Source organism: Notechis scutatus, chromosome Z (assembly GCF_049901735.1).
Source record: "Notechis scutatus isolate UNSWTSFEM ecotype Mainland chromosome Z, rNotScu1.2, whole genome shotgun sequence".
Taxonomy (NCBI): Eukaryota; Metazoa; Chordata; class Lepidosauria; order Squamata; family Elapidae; genus Notechis; species Notechis scutatus.
In genome coordinates this window covers 140,733,384-140,752,137 of record NC_142025.1, presented here as the reverse complement: position 1 = coordinate 140,752,137, position 18,754 = coordinate 140,733,384, and the positions used below count along the sequence as shown (strand labels likewise).

Here is an 18,754-nt window from a genome sequence, read left to right as displayed (position 1 = left end):
TTTGAAAAAACCAAAAGAAGAGTTTATAAAAAAATATTTCCAGAAAATATAAAATAGAAACCCATGGAAAATTAAAAAAGAAAATAATAATTAACATTCCCCCCGAAACATATATTTTTTTTATTCACAACATTTCTTTTGCAAGGAGATAGAACTGAATATATGTTTGAATGTGCATGGTATGTGTGTAAAAGGAAGGGGAGGGAATAATGAAAAACAGGCTTTTAAGATCAAAACACTTTCGTTTTTTTGATTTTTTTTGTTTATATAGCAAACAGTTATTATACAATAATAGAACCCCTGAAATTCAGATTGGAACCTGGTCTCACGTCCCCCTCCCTCCCCACTTGTAGAGTCCCTTGGGGTCAGGATGGAGATGTGCAGATTAAACATCACGGAGACACATCGCTCCAAAAACTGGATTTTTACATTTTTATTTCACCCCCTTGCTTTCTTTCCCATCCCCAGCAGTCTTTGCCTCAATTTCTAAGTGAGGAACAGTTAAGAGTCTATTGAAGATTAAAGTTGTAGCTGGAGAATAAACAATTAATCGGTGGGAGATGGTGGTGGTGGTGGAAATATAAGCTTTGGTCCACTGAGTTGAGGGGATGCACTCGGCGTGTTTGTGCGTGCGTTTCTGTGGGCCGGGGAGACCTATGGAACAGCTCAGCCTTACCCAACTTCTCTAAGGGATGGTGGACCACAATATCTACCACTAGCAGCCAACAAACAGGCTGGTTGAAAACACCAGGATGTAGACTCCAATACATCGGAGGTTCAAGATTGATGGGAGTCTTGGAATACTTTCTGAAGCTACATCTGTGGGGAGGGGAGACACCAGACATGTTTCTCCATGTTCCTTTTCCATTGGGATTGAGAGACGGGCCTGCACCTCTGATGCAAGCACCGGTCTTTGGAGTGGTAATGGGTGAGGAAAATTGAGGTGAGGGTTAGGGCGATGGAGGGGGGGGGGGCGCGATCACTTGTGTCCATCTCTATCCAGCACTGAGCCACAGATGCCTCTCCGCACTGGTCCAGTGGGCTTCCCGCCCAATATGTGCAGTCCCTAAAGCAGCAGTCTAGAGCAGGAGTGGGCAACGATGGCCCCTTTACCACCTGTGGACTTCGACTCCCAGAATTCCTGAGTCAACATGGCTGCCTCAGGAATTCTCGGAGTTGAAGTTCATGGATCATAAAAGGGCCGTAATTTGCCCACCCTTTCTCCAGAACAATAATGCAACCCTGGGATGACATTCCCACATTTTTCCCTCTCACTCTTCACCGTTTCTTTTTAAACCTGAGGTATTTTTCTTTTCTTTTTTTTTCAAGAGTTAAAACATCCATTAAAAAAAAACAATGGTAAAAATAATAATAAACAAACCTCAAAAGATATGCTTGAAAAGAGCATTTCCCTTGGCTGCTGCCACTCTCCTTCTGAGAAGAAGCGGACTACGGGAGGGTCACCAGGGCAGGTCCCCCTCCCCAAATATCTGGAGCTAGATGGCTCTTCCCTCTTAGTGTAGACATCTCCTTTTACATGAAGGAGAAATGAAGAGTGGAGGCCCAAAACCGACAAGGAGGCTTGTTATGTGGAATGAAACCCAGTTTCCTTGTTTGCACCATGTGGGAGTGTGGGAATGGGACGTGGGCTGGACCACTAAATTGAGGACAGGCCATACAGTACATGTTTATGCTGTGCCATAAGATCTGGAAGAGACCCACTGACACCCTCCCTCAAATATACAACATTTCCACCAAAACGTAGCCCCAAAGCCTCCACTCCTCAAAATTGTTTAATACTTGCTCTGTAAGAGTTTTGAGTAAAGGAGAGAACACTCCTAGGCAGAAGGGAAAAAAAGAAAGAAAGAAAGAAAGAAAAGCTCCAGAAATGGAGGTGAAGGAGGAAAAATTAAGATACCTTGGCCCTCTTTGGTTAATGGAGCGAGAGGGAAGGACTTTGTTGAATCAGACAAATGAAAAAACAAAAACAAAAAACCAATTTTCTTAAAACAATAAAAAAGCACCCAATAGAACTGTAAAAATAATAATAATAAAAAAAACACAACCCAACACCGAAAACCTCGCCTCCGATTCCACAAGCTATCGCTGCGTTTTTTTTCAAGTAATGCTTTAGTAATAAATGAACGTTCAAGTATATATTTAAAAGAAAAATAAAATAAGATACGTGACCAAATTGAAAATCAGTCTTGTGCCATCCTCCCCTCCCTAACGCATACAGAAAGGTGGTGCGTGTCTGATGCCATCTGAAAATCCAGATGAAACACAGGGTGAGAAGGAAGGCGGGTAAGGTGAGGGAGGAAAAAGAGAGAGAGAGAGAGAGAAAGAGAGAGGGAAGGGAAGGGAGAGAAGAAAGGGAAGGGAGAGAGGGGAGGGCTTTTGAAGGTAAAAAAACCACAACAACCCCGTTCTAGCAAAAAAAAAAAAAAAAAGGAGGGGGGATGGTGGAAATCAGAGATAAGAGAAGAAATGAAAGAGTGAAAGCGAAATGGACAGAATTGGGCACCTTTAAGAGAGAAGGAGTCCCCCACTTGACCCCAAAGACGGATGTGGCCAAAGGGACGGAGAGAGCAGCATTGTGCTCCCGCCTCCAAGCAGAAGGAGCAAAAACGACCGACAAAAGGCCCAGCGTCGATCCAGGACATTCGTTTTGCACCACTTTTCTTTTCTACAGTATTTCTCTCCCCCCCACACCTTTAAAAGAAGAGAGAGGGGGGTGGGAATCCCACATGCATACATACCCAACACACACATACGCACGCACACCCGAACAACTGGACGGAAGGGGTGGGGTTTCAAGTTTGAGATTCGGAGGCAGTGGAGAGCGGCTGGAATTAAGAGAAGGCCCGGCCAACTCCTGCGCAACAATAATTGGCACTGTGGGTAAGGAACGCAGGCAGGATTCCCCCCCCCCAGCTCCCCCTCCCCCCCCCCCGTCCCCAAAGTGGTTATTAAAGCTTATGGTCCAAAAGAATAAAAGCCAATGAATGGGAAGGGAGGTTCGGATGGGAAGCTGCGAGGACTTTTCCTGTCCAGAATCGAAAAGGAGGAATTTGAAGAAGAGAGGAGAAACGGGAAGAACGGACTTTTCTGGGGAGAAGTGCTGGGAAGCCTTGGGGCAAAGCGCTGGGCACAGAAGGTGGGACAACAGAGTTGGAAAGAGCTGCATGATCCATCCAGCCTGCCAAGGTGGGATGAAAACAGCCTGGGAGGAAATTTCCTTCAGGAAGAACCCAGAGGCCTGATAGAATACTGTAGAGTTCTGTTTTTGTTTTTCAACCTCAACAACTTTTAAGACGTGCTGACTTCAATTCCCAGAATTCATGCTGGCTGGGAGATTCTGGGAGTTGAAGTCCACCCATCTTAATAGTTGAGAAACACTGTGAGGAGCAGACGCGTTGCCTGAGGGGGCCTGGAGGGAGAGGGAAGAGAGGACTGTTAAGGCCTCTCCTCCAAAGAAGGATCCCAAGGCATGCCAAGCGAGACAGGTGGTTTAGCTCCTCCCTTTCACACATGCCAAATTTACTCCTTTCTTTTGGACAAAGTATTCTGCCTTGCCCCTCTGCTTGGTGAGGGACTCCGTCCACACGGGTGGCTTGCGAGAGCATGCATATGTAGGTTTAATGCGTAAACAAGACAGCAGCAGGTACACTGTGCATATAGAAAGCAGCACGTGTTTCACGGTGTGGGCATCCACATCTGGCGGGGCTGCATCTCCCCAGGAAGCCTCAGCTGTATACTGGGATCAGCTGGGAAGGAGAGTTAGGAGAAGAAAATCTAAGGGGAAGGGCACCTTTAGAGATGTTTTCTGGCCTCCCACTGGTGGGGGAGGGGAGAATTAGGGGTACAACGGGCACCGATGCAGGAAGCAGATCAAATGGATGTGCTGGCTCCAGAAACCATTCGGTGCTGTGGGAAAGAGAGACAGCGGTAGAGGCAGGTGGGAGACCCAGCGGACACACAGCTGGGAAAAGACAGGGCAAAGGAATCCGTAAATATCAGCTGCCTGGTTCTTGCTTGGCCCCCTTGGAAAACCACACTGCGGATGCACAACTGGAGAGAGAAAGCTGAAGAAAGGAACTGGGTGGGCAGACTGACAAGCACGCACACGCACGCACACACAAGCACCCTTAAAAAAATCATCAAGGCAGCATGTGGGAGGGGCGGAAGGACTGATGAGGTTGGAGTGCACATTTGCATTGGGCGAGGAACGGCGTAGGAAAAAAAAAAACGTAATATATCCGACCCCGTCGAAGAAGCTGCCTTCCTCCCGAGCCAGCATTTCAAGGCTGGATGTCAATTCCCACCCTCCCCTGCCCGCCCCGAGATAGCAGGGTGTACCAATGGTGGCACGGAAGGACATTTGGAAGCGTGGGGGAGGGGGGGGAGAGGGGGAACGACGCAGTGCATGATGGGAGGAATATGCATTTCCCCAGCTTTGTAAAGCGACAAGGCTACCTCGGACCCCACTTACTCCCCGGCTGTCCAGGAACAAGTGGATTGAGCAGAAGGCCACCTGGCCCTCAGCAGGCCAGGCCTGGGGAAGGGGGAACGACACCCCCTCCTCCCCGGCACTCTCTTTGCTGCACAAGTAAGGGGGTGGAGATGCCACTCCGGTTCAGTGCATGGCTTTAAGTAAAAAGGTTCTCTCAGAGTCCGTTTCTGACGGTCGGATTAGTGAAGCTGAGTCTTTCTGCGCCTCCACCCCAGAGCGAGTATTAGCTGTCCTTCAGCAGCAATTTCTCCTCAGGGCAACGAAAAGGAGGTGAGGATGTGCCGGGGGCGGGGGGCACGGCGCCACTGTTGGAGACCGAGTCCTCGGCGAATCGGGCACAGGCCTCTGTCGTGATGTGGTGACAGGAACGCAGGTCGATACGGGAGAGGCGTGGACAGCGGCGGAAAAGGGGCAGACACTGATCCGTCAGCCGGTTACATCCTATCAGGGAAGGAAGAAGAAATAGCTGTAGCACTTAAGACTTATATACCGCCCCGCGCTACTTTACAGCAGGGGGTCCCCAACCCCTGGTCTGGCAGCATGCCAGAAACATGTTCGCGCAAATAAGTGGAGCGGGATGCAGGAAGCATGTGAAACCATGCCCCTTCCGGTCCACAGAGAAACCTCTCTTCACGGAACTGGTCCCTGGTGCCCATAAGGTTGGGGGCCACTGCTTTAGAGCACTCACTTGATGTCAGCGTATTGCCACCAACAATCTGGGTCCTCATTTTACCGACCTCGGAAGGATTTAAGGCTGAGACAACCATCAGGATCGAACTCCAGGCTGTGGGCAGAGTTTGCCTGCAATACTGCATTCTAACCTCTGCGACACCAAGGGTCCTCCAGAACAGGAAGCCATGAAGTAACATTGGTTTGAGACCATTTTCTGAGATCACAAGATAGCACTGGTTTGTTCAGATCCTACTGTGGGGAGATGGGGACTGGCTCAGGAAACTGGGCAGGAATTGGGGCTGCTTTTATAGGGGGAAAGACAATTCGCCCCTACAAATTAGCAACAGCCACATTCTTAGGAATGTAGACAGGGGGAAGGGTGGCGATGGAACAGTGGGATAATGTCATGGCCACTACAAGTAGCTCTCAACCTACAATCATAATTCTGCCTGGAATTACGGTTGTAAGTCATGATGGTTGTTAAGCAGATTTGTTTAATAATCATGCGGTTTGCTTAACAACTGCCATAAAAAGTGCTGTAAAATCGGGTCTGGCTTGATTTATGACTGCAACAGAAGCTCCAGTCCCAATAGTGAACCTAAATCAAGGACTATCAATACTGTCCAAAGTCCCTACCTGGTAATGGGACCTGGAGAAGAGGCAACAGGGAGAAAAACAGGGGTTGTAAAGGTGCCATGGAAGAAAAAAAAAATGATGGAGAATCATTGGGACAGATGTTCAACTCCTTAACCACTGCGTTGTTCTTCTCTTAGGAGGCTGCATCATTTCGATGCCCACTCAAGCAGAAGAGATGGAATTGCTAGTACCATGTTTCCCTGAAAATAAGATTCTGTCTTATAAAAAATTTTTGCCACTAAAAAAGGCAGCAAGCCTTATTTTGGGGGGATATCATCCACTGACTAACCTCACTTTTGCATGTCGCCCCCAGCCTCCTTTTCGCTGTCAGAGGCCTTCAGGAACTTCTTTTTCTGCGACTGGCAAGGCTTTTCTGAAGGCCTCTGCAGCCAATAACGGAGCTCTGTTATCGGCTGCAGAGGCCTTCAGGAAAGCCTTGCCAGCCTTGAAGAAGAAATGGGCCAGAAAGGCAGGTGTTGGGGTGTGCAAGGCCTGGCTGCAACTGTCTGAAGGTATTAGGGTAGCGCCATCCCCCACATCCCCATCCTAGCTTACTTTTTACCTGTGCACCTTGGAGTGGGCGGGGTATTAATTAGGGCTTATTTTGGGGGTAAGGCTTACATTGGGTACACATGTAAAAATCAAGATAGGACTTACTTTCAGGGTAGGTCATATTTTTGGGGAAACATGGTAGGGATTCGACTCACCGGTGAGGTTGAGTTCAGCGAGTGTCTCTCGGAGTGGAGAATTAGCAGCGGTCAGCAGGTTAACAGACTGGTCACCTACATGGTTGCAGTGGCTCAGGTCCAGTTTGGCAAGCTGAGGGGTGTGCCGGATTACCAAGCGTAGAGATGAATCTGTGATGTCCAGACCAGAGAGCCGTAGTTCAGAGACATTCTGGAGCCGGCCCCGGCTGTCTGTGTGGCCTAGCAGGGTGAGAATAGAGAAGGGAATGAGCCTCATGGGACCTCTGCCCTAAATGGCAGATGCATGACTTGGAAAGCATGTTTTAACAGGCTTGGGCAAAACAGCACACGTTTGTTTCACTGGAGTCGATCAGATTTTTCCCCCTGAAACAAAGAAGCCATCCAGCTCTCTGAAATCAAGTGAATTAAATCAAACTGGCTTTTGGCAGAATTGCTTTGGGATCATTCACACTGTCCGTGAGGTTTGCCATGCTCCGACAGGGCTCCAGGTGAAGGACCTCCAGTGCACAATGCATTCCCAGCCTGGAAGCACTCAACCAGCGGTGCAGGGAAGGATCCTCTTAGCCTTCTCCCATACCTTTAAGCCCTTGCTCATCTCTTCCCTACAGGAGGGCCATGAAAGGAGATGTTCCGCCCTGCTGCCTCTCCCAGCCACATGCCTTTAAAAGCAGCTTCAGGGTGAGTGATATCCCACATGTGCTGAGGAAGCTGCAGGCTAACCACCCCTAGCAATTTTAGTAGCCCAAACTTGAAGGCTCCTCGGGGCATGGGAAGGACACTGGGCTTGGTGCCTCAAGCAAGCAAGCATGCAGCAGCAGCATCTGTGGCTGTTCAGGTCTGGGACACCCGAGTTCACAGTTCAAGAATTCGGACTCGGCTACTCCAGCCTGCAGTGGCCCCAAAGGCCCTGACATGAGCTGAGAGATTTCTGAGACACAATAGCTGGGTTGGAGATAGCAGGCAATCCTATGCCAGAAGGGATCAGCATCAAGATTTAGTGTGCAGAGAGAAGCCTCTGAGGCTGGGCTCTATCGCCAGATAAAGAAGGCTTGGAGCTTAGCACTACTGACCCCACGGAGCAGAGTAGCCCAGCAGCTGTGCCAGGGCCCCCACAAAGGGGTAGACCAGAAGGTTTGCAGAATAATCGACCTACGTTTTGTCCAAATATGAGGAAAAACTTCTTGGTGGACAGATCTGTATGCCTGTGGATTTTCCATTTCTAGAGTTTTTGAAGAAGAGGCTGGACAAGCCGCTTCCCAGGGATGGTTTAACAGGTTCACCTGGGTGTCGTGGAGGACTTTGCCGGAGGATCCCAGTCATTCCTTCTGATTTTACCATATCTGTAGGAGATGACCAGGCTGACCCCAAGGGAGGCGTCAAATGTGTCATGAATCCCTTTGCACCCATGAGATATCTAAGTCCAGACCCTTGAGAATTCCTTATTTACCACCAAATTGCTTTCAACGTTAATAGTTTATTAATAGATTCTTGTAGAGAGCTTAAAACTGATAATAAATCTTTATTTCCATTTACCCGGATGTCCTGACTTCTCTGGTGCTTGACAGTACCCAACATCTTTAACACAAAGGCCCACATAACACTCTGAATCATAAACTGCCCCTATTATGGGCTGCGTTGTGCAATACGAGAGGTGAAAATGGGAATGGCTAGTTTGCAACTCAGTGTGCTATCTGAGTACAGCCGATGTTGGTTCAACTCAGAGCAGGGGCTGATAGTTTTTCTAGAGGCTTATAATCGGCCTGCTACCAGAACCGCTTTTGAAGACTGGCAAAGCCTTGAGAGATTTCATGCGGCAATGTCAACATCCCACAAGATTTCAGCTGTTCTTACATGCGGGTATTTTACAAAAAAATCTGTGGAAAGGAAAGGAAAAGAAAGAGGGTGCCGGAGGGTATGTTTGGATTGCCTTGCAGGTTTTCCCACTTCCTTGGGATGTGAAGAAAAGGTGGTAAAACAGCTGCCTAGGTATCCCAGACCCCGCTCTGTCCTAGAGACTAATTTCCCTCCAGTTCAGGTAGCTTTACCAGGCTTGGAATCTGTGGCAGGCAAGAGCAGCTCACGGAGGTGAGAATCCTTGACATCCTCAATCCAACGCAAATCTAGGAGCTGTAGGGAGGGGAAGTTGGCTGTGCTGAGGGCCGACACAGAGCACCAAGAGCAGCCTGTTAGGATGAGCTCCTTAAGGCCTGTTGGGAGAAGAGAACATTGAGTGGGGGAAAGAGAACCTCACAAACCAACTGTTCCTCTCTGCTTCGAAAGAAACCCACGGCTCCTTCCCCTGTATTCACACCATGAACTCATCTTTCTACCCCAAAATTCTGATTTATGGCTCCCAGCTCACATCCTGTCCTACACGACAGAATTCCCCAACATTTCTGGCTTTGCAGACCGGGTGGGAGGGGATAGTTTATGCAAACGGCCAGCAAGCGCAAGCCTGCGCAGCTCCATTTACATGAGCAAGTGCATGCTCGCCTGCCACTCATGCAAATGGAGCACGCAAACGCATCCCAGTCCAGTAGTGGGCTGTGGCCCATAGGTTGGGGATCCCAGCTCTACGAGGTTTCTGGGAATGCTCCTACTCTTTCTTATGGGCCAATTTTTTTTCTTTATCCCACAGACCACGGTGGGTGTCCTGATTTTGCTCTTGTCCTCATATTCCACCCCTTTCCCATAACTGAGCTGCGCAACCTGCGTCAAGAACAAGTTCTCAGCCACATGCCACATCCCTGCCGCCACTTGAGACAATGCAAGTGAAAAGAAAATAATCACAGGATTCAGAGCTATTAAACCTCATCAAACCTTCCCAGTCCACACAGACAGCTTGAGATTGTGGCTCTGGCCACACGCAGAAAAGCAGCAGCGTTCTCAACCAATCAAACAAAACAGAGCTGGAAGGGACCTTCAAGGTCTTCTAGTCCAACCCCCCTGCACAAACAGGAGACCCTATGCTATTTCAGACAAGGGACTATCCAGTCTCTCCAGTCATTATGCCGTCTTGTAAATTTGCAGGATTTTTTTTTTTTTTTGCTGTGTATAGATATATCCTTGAACTAGACTGTGATATTTCTCTGTGTCATATATATGTGTGTCTGAGGGTTTATGCTTAATGCTTATCTTTTGAGAGATGAATGCAACGAAATTTCATTTTAATGTATGTTGATTATTTTATATTTAAAGTGACAATAAAGTTTTGTTTTATTCCATTCCATTGCATTCGATTCTTAAAAGCCTCCAGTGAAGAAGCACCCACGACGTCTGAAGACAAGTTGTCTTCTCTGGTAGGAAGTTTCTCCTTAATTCCAGGTTGTTCCTCTCTTTGATTAGTTTCCACCCCACCACCAGCACCACCTGTCGTTTGAATTAGGGCACCCAGGGTCATCACTGCAGTGGAAATTAGCCTGGCACAGGTTCTTTGCTTCTTGAATTTGTTTCAAATTAAGAATTTTCTGTGCCCAGAAATTCTGCCTATCTGTCCCTTGTCCTTTGCCTAGACCGTTCAATTACCTTTTGGTATATCCAGATTAACACAAAGTGCGGGACCTTCAGACCACGAAAAACCTCACTCCACAATGCCCCCCAATCCTAAGGGGTTTAGCCAACCTAGATAGAGGAAGCCTCAAGGACTTTGTTCAGGTTTAAACAAAGCCACCTGGTTCACTTTTCCTCAATTAAATATGCTGAGTTGAATAACCTCTGAAATTTACATTTCTTGATTCAAACACATCCTTGTTCCAAATGGAATTCAAATCTGGTGAGATTTGTCTTCACTAGAACTAGTCCTTGACTTATGACCACAATAGAACCCAAAATTTGTTGCTATGTGAGACATTTGTTAAAGGGAATTTTGCCTTTCTTGCCACAGTTGTTAAGTGAATCATTGCAGCTGTTAAGCGGGTAATAGTTTGTAAGTGAATCTGGCTTCCCCACTGACTTTGCTTGTCAGAAGGTCGCTAAAGGGAACCACAGAACCTCGGGACCCTGCAACCGTCATAACCATGAGACGGTTGCCAAGCATCCAAATTTTGATCATGCGACCATGGGGGATGCTGCAACGGTTGTGAGAAAAACCATCACAAGTCACTTTTTTCAGTGCTGTTGTAACTTGAAACAGCCACTAAACGAATGGTTCTAAGTCAAGGACTATCTGTAGTGATTTTGGCCAGGTTTTTGTTTTTTGTTTTAAACGTGTGGGTTCTCCTCTCTGGATGGCATCTGGGAGTTTTGCAGGATTGTCAACCCACTGAAACAACCGGATTTGGAAATGTAAGTGCTGCAAATGGGGGGCTTAGCCAATAAGGAAGCGCTGGCTACCAACCTTCCTCTCTCTCTCTCTCTCCCTTAAGCCTCTCCCCCGCACCTCCCAATTCGTCCCCCAAATACCTTGCAACCTGTTCAGAAGCCACATTAGCTGCTTCTTAGAAATGTTGGTCCAGCTCAGATCAAGACTGGCTGGCTGTCGTCGGATGATTCCGCTCAGCATGGAGGGAGTGATAGATTTCCGATGGCTCAAGTCAATGTATGTCCAAAGCCGCTTGTCACAGCACCTGGGAGGAAGGAAGCATAGCCAAAAGGAGGCAATGATTCATTGAGCTCCAGAATCATTAGAGTTGGGAAGAATTACAGGTAGTTCTCGGTTTATGGCCGCAAAAGAGCCCAAAATATCTTACTGTTAAGAGAGACATTTATTGTTCTTCTTCCGTCATCGGACGCTGGCGATCATGTTGGCGATCCTATTTGTTAAGTGTCTTTCCCACCCCCATTTTACGACTTTTCTTGTCACAGTTGTTAAGTGACTCACAGCAGCTGATAAGTTAGCAGCCCGGTTGTTAAGTGAATCTGGCTTCCCCATTGACTTTGCTCATCAGAAGGTCGCAAAAATTGATCACGTGACCTTTGGGACATAGCCATAAGTATGAACTGGCTGCCAAGCATCTGAATTTTGATCACAGGATTATGGGGATGCTTGCAAAGCTCGTAACGGTTGTTAAGTCCTTTTTTTTCAGTGCCGTTGTAACTTTGAATTGTCACAGAACGAACTGCTGTTAAATCAAGGACTACCTGCATTTCTGATTCCTCAGCGGCGGAATCCAAATGAAAGCATCCCAGAGAGATGGCTGTCCAGCTTCCATTTGAGTGCGCGCATTAAAAGTCTCCCACCACTTCTGCAGGTGGCTGCTTCCATTGCTTTAACTGCTTTTATAGTTAGGAACTTTTATCCTAGCAATTGAATTGAAATCTGCCACCTTATAAGTTAAATCCAATATTTTGGCCCTGGACTCTAGAATGTTTTGGTTCTTAAGTGTTATCTTTTCAAGTACTTGAATGCTACAATATCCCCTACCCAGATTAATCAGCCTCTCTCTTATTTTCAAATTCCCTAATTTTTTTTTGCTATTCTTTGTAGTTATAGTGTGGTTCCCCAAACGAAACAGGGTGTTCAAAACAGTCCTGAACAAAGCAGGATAAAAGAAAACAATTCCTTCCCATGATTTGAAAATTACGCCTCTACTAATAGCACTCCAAACCTGCACTTTTACATCTAATTGTTCGTCATAGAAAATCTTTTTCAGAAGTTGTTTTTACCAAGCCAGATATTCTCCTTTCCACCCTTGTACATTTGACCTTTTTGAACAAAATTTAACTTGTTTGGGTTAAAATTCATTCTTAAAGTTTTCGGTAGATTTGTTCTACTTTATCAAGGCTGAATTTTGTTTCTCAAGGATATATATGACAGAGTCTGTTTCTTGGCTGTGCTAACTGCATTTTTGTGTGATTTTTTTTTTTGCCAGCTGCTGTATACATATGTTTTTTGTAACCCTTTTTTACCTACTTTTAATATACTTAAGTCTTCCATGCATTTGAAATGGTCCTATCAATCTAATAAAATATACAAAATAAATACATTACTCATAAAAAATAAAAAAGTAACTTTTGCCCTGGCCCCGTCTGTTACTGGGGTGCCTGATGTCTGACATGCTATTTAAAATGCAAACAATCTGCATAAAAGTTATATATCCCTCAATTAAAGCTTTGATTCATTAATAACCATATTATATTCAGAGGGAACACAAAGTTATTCAGAAGCAGGTACATAAAAGATTGCCTTTATCTATTGGTACGATGCTGTTGAGGTCAGCTGGAGCAGAAGCATTTATATTTTATGACATATTATTACAGAAATAAGTCTTCAACTTTGACACGCTGTCTGAGCCAGGTAGTTGGTCACCGGGAACAAAGGTTTAGCCTTCTGAGCTTTCGGACTTGTGCTGGACATCCACAGGGAACTTCTCCCTCATCTTTCTGTTCACCTGAGGATGAACTCCAAGATGAGCCCAAAAGTTCAGAAGACTAAACCTCTGCTCCCAGTGACTGACCCCCAACATTATCCTGGGACACATGTATTTGCCTTCATTTGTCAGTTTTTAATGTCGTTAAAGGTTGGCTTCATCATGGGTTCCTGGGTATATGAGCTGTGGTGGTACAGTGGTTAGAATGCAGTACTGCAAGCTAATTCTGCTGCCTGCAGATCGAATCCCAACAGGCTCAAGGTTGACTCAGCCTTTCATCCTTCCGAGATCAGTAAAATGACGACCCAGATTGTAGGGGGAAGACATCCTGACTCTGTCAACAGCTTAGAAAAGGTTATAAAGCAGGGTGAAGTGGTATATAAGTCTAAGCGCTATTGCTAACTCTGCCCACTGCCAGGAGTTTGATTCTGACCGGCTCAACGTTGACTCAGCCTTCCATGGTTGGTAAAATGAGGATCAAAACTGTTGGGGGCAGTATGCTGACTCTGTAAACTGCTTAGAGAGGGCCGTAAAGCATGGTGAAGCGGTATATAAGCCCAAGTGCTTTTGCTATACACACTTGCCATTTTTCTCCCTCCCTTCCTCTCTGTTCAAAGAATGTGCTTGTTGAACCCGAGGCCCCTATGCCGCTGGAAGGAAGGCTGGCCAAACAAACTGGAACAAGACAACCCTGAGATCTGATGCTCATTGCAAGGAAATGGGCCAGGTGTCAGCTTTGAAATTCAGCTGCCACATAAGGGGGGGGGGGGGTAGAGGAGTTGAAAAGTTCAAGGTCATTCTGTATATCATACTAGGAAATTCCAGTTGCAGTTAATTGGTTCCCGTGATTTATGAAGTGCAGAAGTGGGAGGAGAGAAGGTGGATTCTGTGTAACTCACGAAAATACTTTCACTTTGGGAAATTGCCTTAGATGTACCAGATATGTTTCTAAATAAATCATTTTGAGAGAATATGTCTCGGAGTGATTGATATCATGGATACTTTCTGGATGGCTTATACCAGGAGGCAGCTGTCAAATTTGATCCCACGGCCTCTTCTCTCAGAGCCACACAGAGCCTGCTGTGTTGTTCCCTCCATTACTTCTCTTAACTTGCCAGGTCAACCTCTCCCACCGGCCCACCCACCCACTTGCTCGCTCGCTCACTCACTCACCAACGGCTCCATGTCCGGCATACCCTCATGCAAATGCAGAGCTCCCGATAGCTGAGGTACTGGAAGACGGCCAACCAAATGTCCCTCTGCATGATATGGTCAGAACCGCTGTCCAAGGGCAGGGAGTCGGGTTCAGGGCTGTCTGGGGGAGGCCGGATCACGTGCCTCTCCAGCTGCAGCAGGGGTTTGGGAGGGGACGGCACCAAAGGCCAGTTCAGAAACTGAGTCCGGGCCACCATGCGGAGCCCTGTCTGTCCAGCAGGCCGGCTGGCTTTCCGGCCTCCCGCCTGCTGCTTGGCCCGTTCGCTCCCCCTGCTGGACGGGCGATGATTGTTCTCCTTCTCCTGAGAGTTCCCCCGAGCTTTGGGCTGCTTCCCGTTACGTGTTGTCTCCGAGCCACCATTGCGCCGCCCACCCTCCTCTTCGTCCTCCTCCTCGTCCTCCTCGTCCTCACTGGCGCTGAAGCCCAGGGCAGCCAAGCGCTGCGAACGGGTGGTTGGGGAGTTGGCTCGGCTCGACACCCCTCCGCTAGAACCGTCGGAGCCCCGTGAATCTGTGTCCGAATCCGAGTCTGAACTGGAACTGGAACTGCTGCTGTTCTTCACCCGCTCCAACATCTGGCACATCTGCTTGAAGCGCTCCAACTTCTCCCGCTGATGGGACTTGTCTGTCTGGGCAGAGGGCTCCAAAGGCCCGGGTGGTCCCTTTGGTTTCTGGCAGGAAAGGAAAGAGCGGGGAGAAAAACTTCACAACCTTATTCAATACAGGTCATCCTCGACTTACAACTGTTCTTATCATGACTGTCAAAAGTTACAAAGGCACTGCAGTGACTTATGACCGTTTTTCACACTTATGACCGTTGCAGCATTCCCCAGGATCATGTGATCAAAATTCAGGTGCTTGGGCACTGACTCATATTTATGACGGCTGCAGTGTCCCCCGGGGTCATGTGATCAGTTTTTTTGTGACTTTCTGACAAGCAAATTCAATGGGGAAGCCAGATTCTAACCATGTTACTAACTAAACAAATGTTGCAGCTCATTTAACTATGGTGAGAAAAAGTCATAAAATGGGGCAAGACTCATTTTACAATTAGATATGGCAGCATCAGAAATTTTGGGTTCAATTGTAGTCGTAAGTCAAGGACTACTACTTAATTTGGCTTTTTGTAACCTTATCTCCTCCTTGTAGCTGACAGCATTTGTCTCTCTCCTCAACTACTACAGCTACAGCCGTATTGGAAGGAGGGGGAGAGGAAAATCCCAGGATAGGGAAACAACTTTTAATGTCTTAAATTTTCTTTCTGAATGTTTTTTCCCTTAAATTAGTCAGCAAAATTAAAACTAGACATTTGGACTTTTAATAGGAGGTATCTTTAGGGTCCCTTCACTTTTACTTGTTCATATAAACCAAATGCCCTTCCCAGAAAAACACAAAAAAAGATAATGACCACTGCACTTCAGCCAAGCCTTATCCACACTCCTTTTGATTTTTATGTCGGATATCAACCCACTTTATAAATAAAATTTTCCAGGATGAGAAAAAGGTGTCTTTTAGTCAGTTCTCTAAATGTGCTAACCATAATTCATGGCTAGATTGTCAAGGTTACTAAGAATGTGTTATCTGCCAACAAAAAGCATTCTGTAATTCTGATTGGTCAGATCTGTAAGAGGAACATATGGTAAAAAAGTAAAATAAAGTAACTTTGAAATAAACAAAACTGCCTGCAATTCCCTGGAGCTCAGCTTTTAGAAGCAGTCGGCAACTGTTGAAGCCAACAGCAGATGGGAACAGCATGAAGGCCAAGAACTGGGCTTCTTAAAAATGGGGTTTTTTAATGTACGTTATGGCCTGCCTGAAGGGTTTATTATGGTAGAGAAATTATAAATCAAAAGTACGTGAAATCATGCTGTTCTCCTACTGGCTAAAAAAATATTTTGCTGTTTTAGTGGATTTGTTGTATGCTACCTGGAGACACTTTCTGCAAGATCGCCAGCCATATAAATTTGATTAAAAAAATCAAAATAAAGATGCTTCTATCCTTGATGGCCTTCAAAAAGGAGAGCATTTCTTTCCTATCTGTTACATCTATGCCCAGATTGAGATTGTTCAGCGGGATGCTGGGCAGTTCCTGAGTAATACACTTAGAATAGTGCATCCAGTTTTGGTCACCAACCATAAAACAGATGTTGAGACTTTAGAAAGAGCGCAGAGAAGAGCAACAAAGATGATTAGGGGACTGGAGACTAAAACAAAAAGTTGAAGAAAGGTTGCAGGAACTGGGCTTGGCTAGTCTAGTGAAGAGAAGGACCAGGGGAGACATGATAGAGGTCTTCCAATATTAGAAGGGCTGCCACAGGGAGGAGGAAGGGGTCAAGCTATTTTCTAAAGCGCCTGTAGGGCAGACAAGGAATAATGGATGGAAACTAATCAAGGAGAGATTCAAACTAGAAATAAGGGGAAAATGTTTGAAAGTTAAAACAATCAACCAATAGAACAAGTTGTCTTCAGAAGTTGTGGGAGCTTCATCACTGGAAGCTTCAAGAAGAGACTGGACTGCCATCTGGCATAAATGGTGTGGGGTCTCCTGCTTGGGCAAGGGAGTTGGTCTAGATCAGGGGTCACCAACCTTTTAGATCTCCGGGACCACCAAACTCATAATTTTAAATCCTGAAGACCAGAGACCCTGGGAAAATTTCAAAAAAAAAAAGTCGCAGGGAAATTCCCCACCCCGTTTTCCTACCAATTGATCATTCTTTATTTTGGATTGCAGGATACTGTCTCCAGCTCTGTTCTCGGGGGGTGGGGTGGGGGGGAGACTTTTGACTTCATGCAAGGAAAGCAACAGAAGCAGCAGAAATCTTTCTTTCTCTCCCCCAAACTCCACCAGAAATGAGACTTTGCTGGCGCAGCCTCTTAGAGCAGGATGACTTGTAGGGTCCCAAAGACTCATTTCTGGTGGAGGAGAAAGACTTTTGCTGTTTTCCTTGCGTGCAGCCAAAAGCAGAAGAAAGAAGCGGAAAGAAGCACCGGGTCAAGCGAGGTGCATGGGGCACATGGGGCAAGTTCCCCCCTCCGCCCTTTCCCCCTCCCCACTTTGTGATGTTCACAATGCAACCAACACAAGTCTTGTGTTCCCACGGACCATGTGGGCGGCGCAGCCTTGTGTTCCCATGCAACCTGGATTAATTGCTTTGGGGGGGAGCTTTGGGGGGGACATTTCCCTGCAGACCACCAAAATTTTCTCGCGGACCACCAGCGGTCCCTGGCCCACTGGTTGGGAACCACTGGTCTAGATGACCTACAAAATCCTTTCCAACTCTGTTATTCTGTTTAGCATTCATTCTTCTTACTTCCAGAATGGCTACAAATGGCTCATCTTACATTATTACAGCTACTTCTAGAAGCCCCAAGAAGTGCACAGCACGAAAAACCAACACCCATTGAAAGCTATCTAAGCCACAGATATACACACCTAAACTCCCCATTCTAGTTTCTTGCTCAGAATGCAGTGTGCGACAGCATAGTGGAAGGATATGAATTTTGCATAGCTACCTGCATTCTTAACAGATTAGTTAAACAAACCACAGCTGGATGGGTTCATACAACATATTCAGTCACAAACCAGAAGTGAGCAGCCATTGCCTTCAAATCCACATACCCATGTGGGAAAGACAGACGGTACTGCGATGCCTCAAAAGACCCCCGCCAGTTAAAAAAAAAAAGACAAATAAAATCTCCTTCCCAAATCATGTGAGATGAATAATGTGGATTTGCCCACTTTGTTTTGATTGCACGCATGCATGCATACACACACACACACACACACACACATACAAAACATTCATGCACATACATGAATACTAAGCACAGCCTTTGGTCACCAAAAGATTGCTTGCCACAACTGTAATTGGCAAAACAGAACAGCTGGGTTCTCTAAGAGGCTAAGTCAAACCCAAGCAACCGATCTCAACAGAGCTAAGCAGAATCACACCCCTGCAAAGCCAGGGCTGTCTTAATGCATGGGCCTGATGGGCACTTGCCCGTGGGCCCCACGAGCATAGGGGCCCCATACTAATCTGTGTATGTTAATCCTTCAGTGCACCTTGTATCATATAAATACAACAGCTGTATGGCTTAGTTGTTGTAGGGGCACCTGTATGCTGCTTTGCCCGGAGTCCATAATGCTGTTAAGACAGCCCTGTGCAAAGCAGGCCTGAAAAGGAAATTGCTCCTCCTGCCAGGCCAACCCAAGGCAAGGAAGAATAATAAACAGAGAGCAACTGTGAGCGGAGACCACCAACCCCTCTTTTTTAGGCAGTATTGAAAGCAAACCTTTGGGTGCCAAACGCACACTCTGACACGGTGCGGGACAAAGAATGACCACAGGTGGACCAAGGTCACAAGAACACATGTGCCTGAACACTGAAGGCTGCCCAGCCTGGTAGACAAGTGGTCATTTTGCAAAGGGGAAAAGGGGGCAGTGTGGAAGAATACGAATGGCCCACATCGGCTCTTCCTACTGTTCCCCTGCCACCCATGAGCCAAAACATTTCCTTTCTGTGGACACGCTCAAGCAGCTGAGCTCTATCCGCACTTTTTCAGAAGCCGTTCAGGCTAAAACCCACTTTCAAAGTTATGAATCGTTGCAATTAATTGACTAGAGTTTGGTTTTATACATTTTGCCTGGTTAGGTTTGCCCGACTTTCTATGCCAATGTAAAATGAGCTGGATTGTGACTCAGA

At 46.6% G+C, this 18,754-nt stretch overlaps 1 protein-coding gene across 3 annotated transcripts in view; it reads right to left on the bottom strand.

The window, feature by feature from the left end:
- FBXL19 (F-box and leucine rich repeat protein 19) overlaps positions 1–18,754 on the bottom strand; it is a 37,490-nt gene continuing 18,736 nt past the window's right edge. For all 3 annotated transcript variants that reach the window (XM_026683482.2, XM_026683484.2, XM_087946392.1), the window contains 5 exons: positions 14,010–14,722; positions 10,930–11,093; positions 8,574–8,735; positions 6,529–6,747; positions 1–4,954 (listed from right to left, as the gene is read on the bottom strand). In XM_026683482.2, the coding sequence (XP_026539267.1) occupies positions 4,737–4,954; positions 6,529–6,747; positions 8,574–8,735; positions 10,930–11,093; positions 14,010–14,722 (1,476 nt within the window). In that variant the 3' untranslated portion in view covers positions 1–4,736. The remainder of the gene's footprint in view (positions 4,955–6,528; positions 6,748–8,573; positions 8,736–10,929; positions 11,094–14,009; positions 14,723–18,754) is intronic.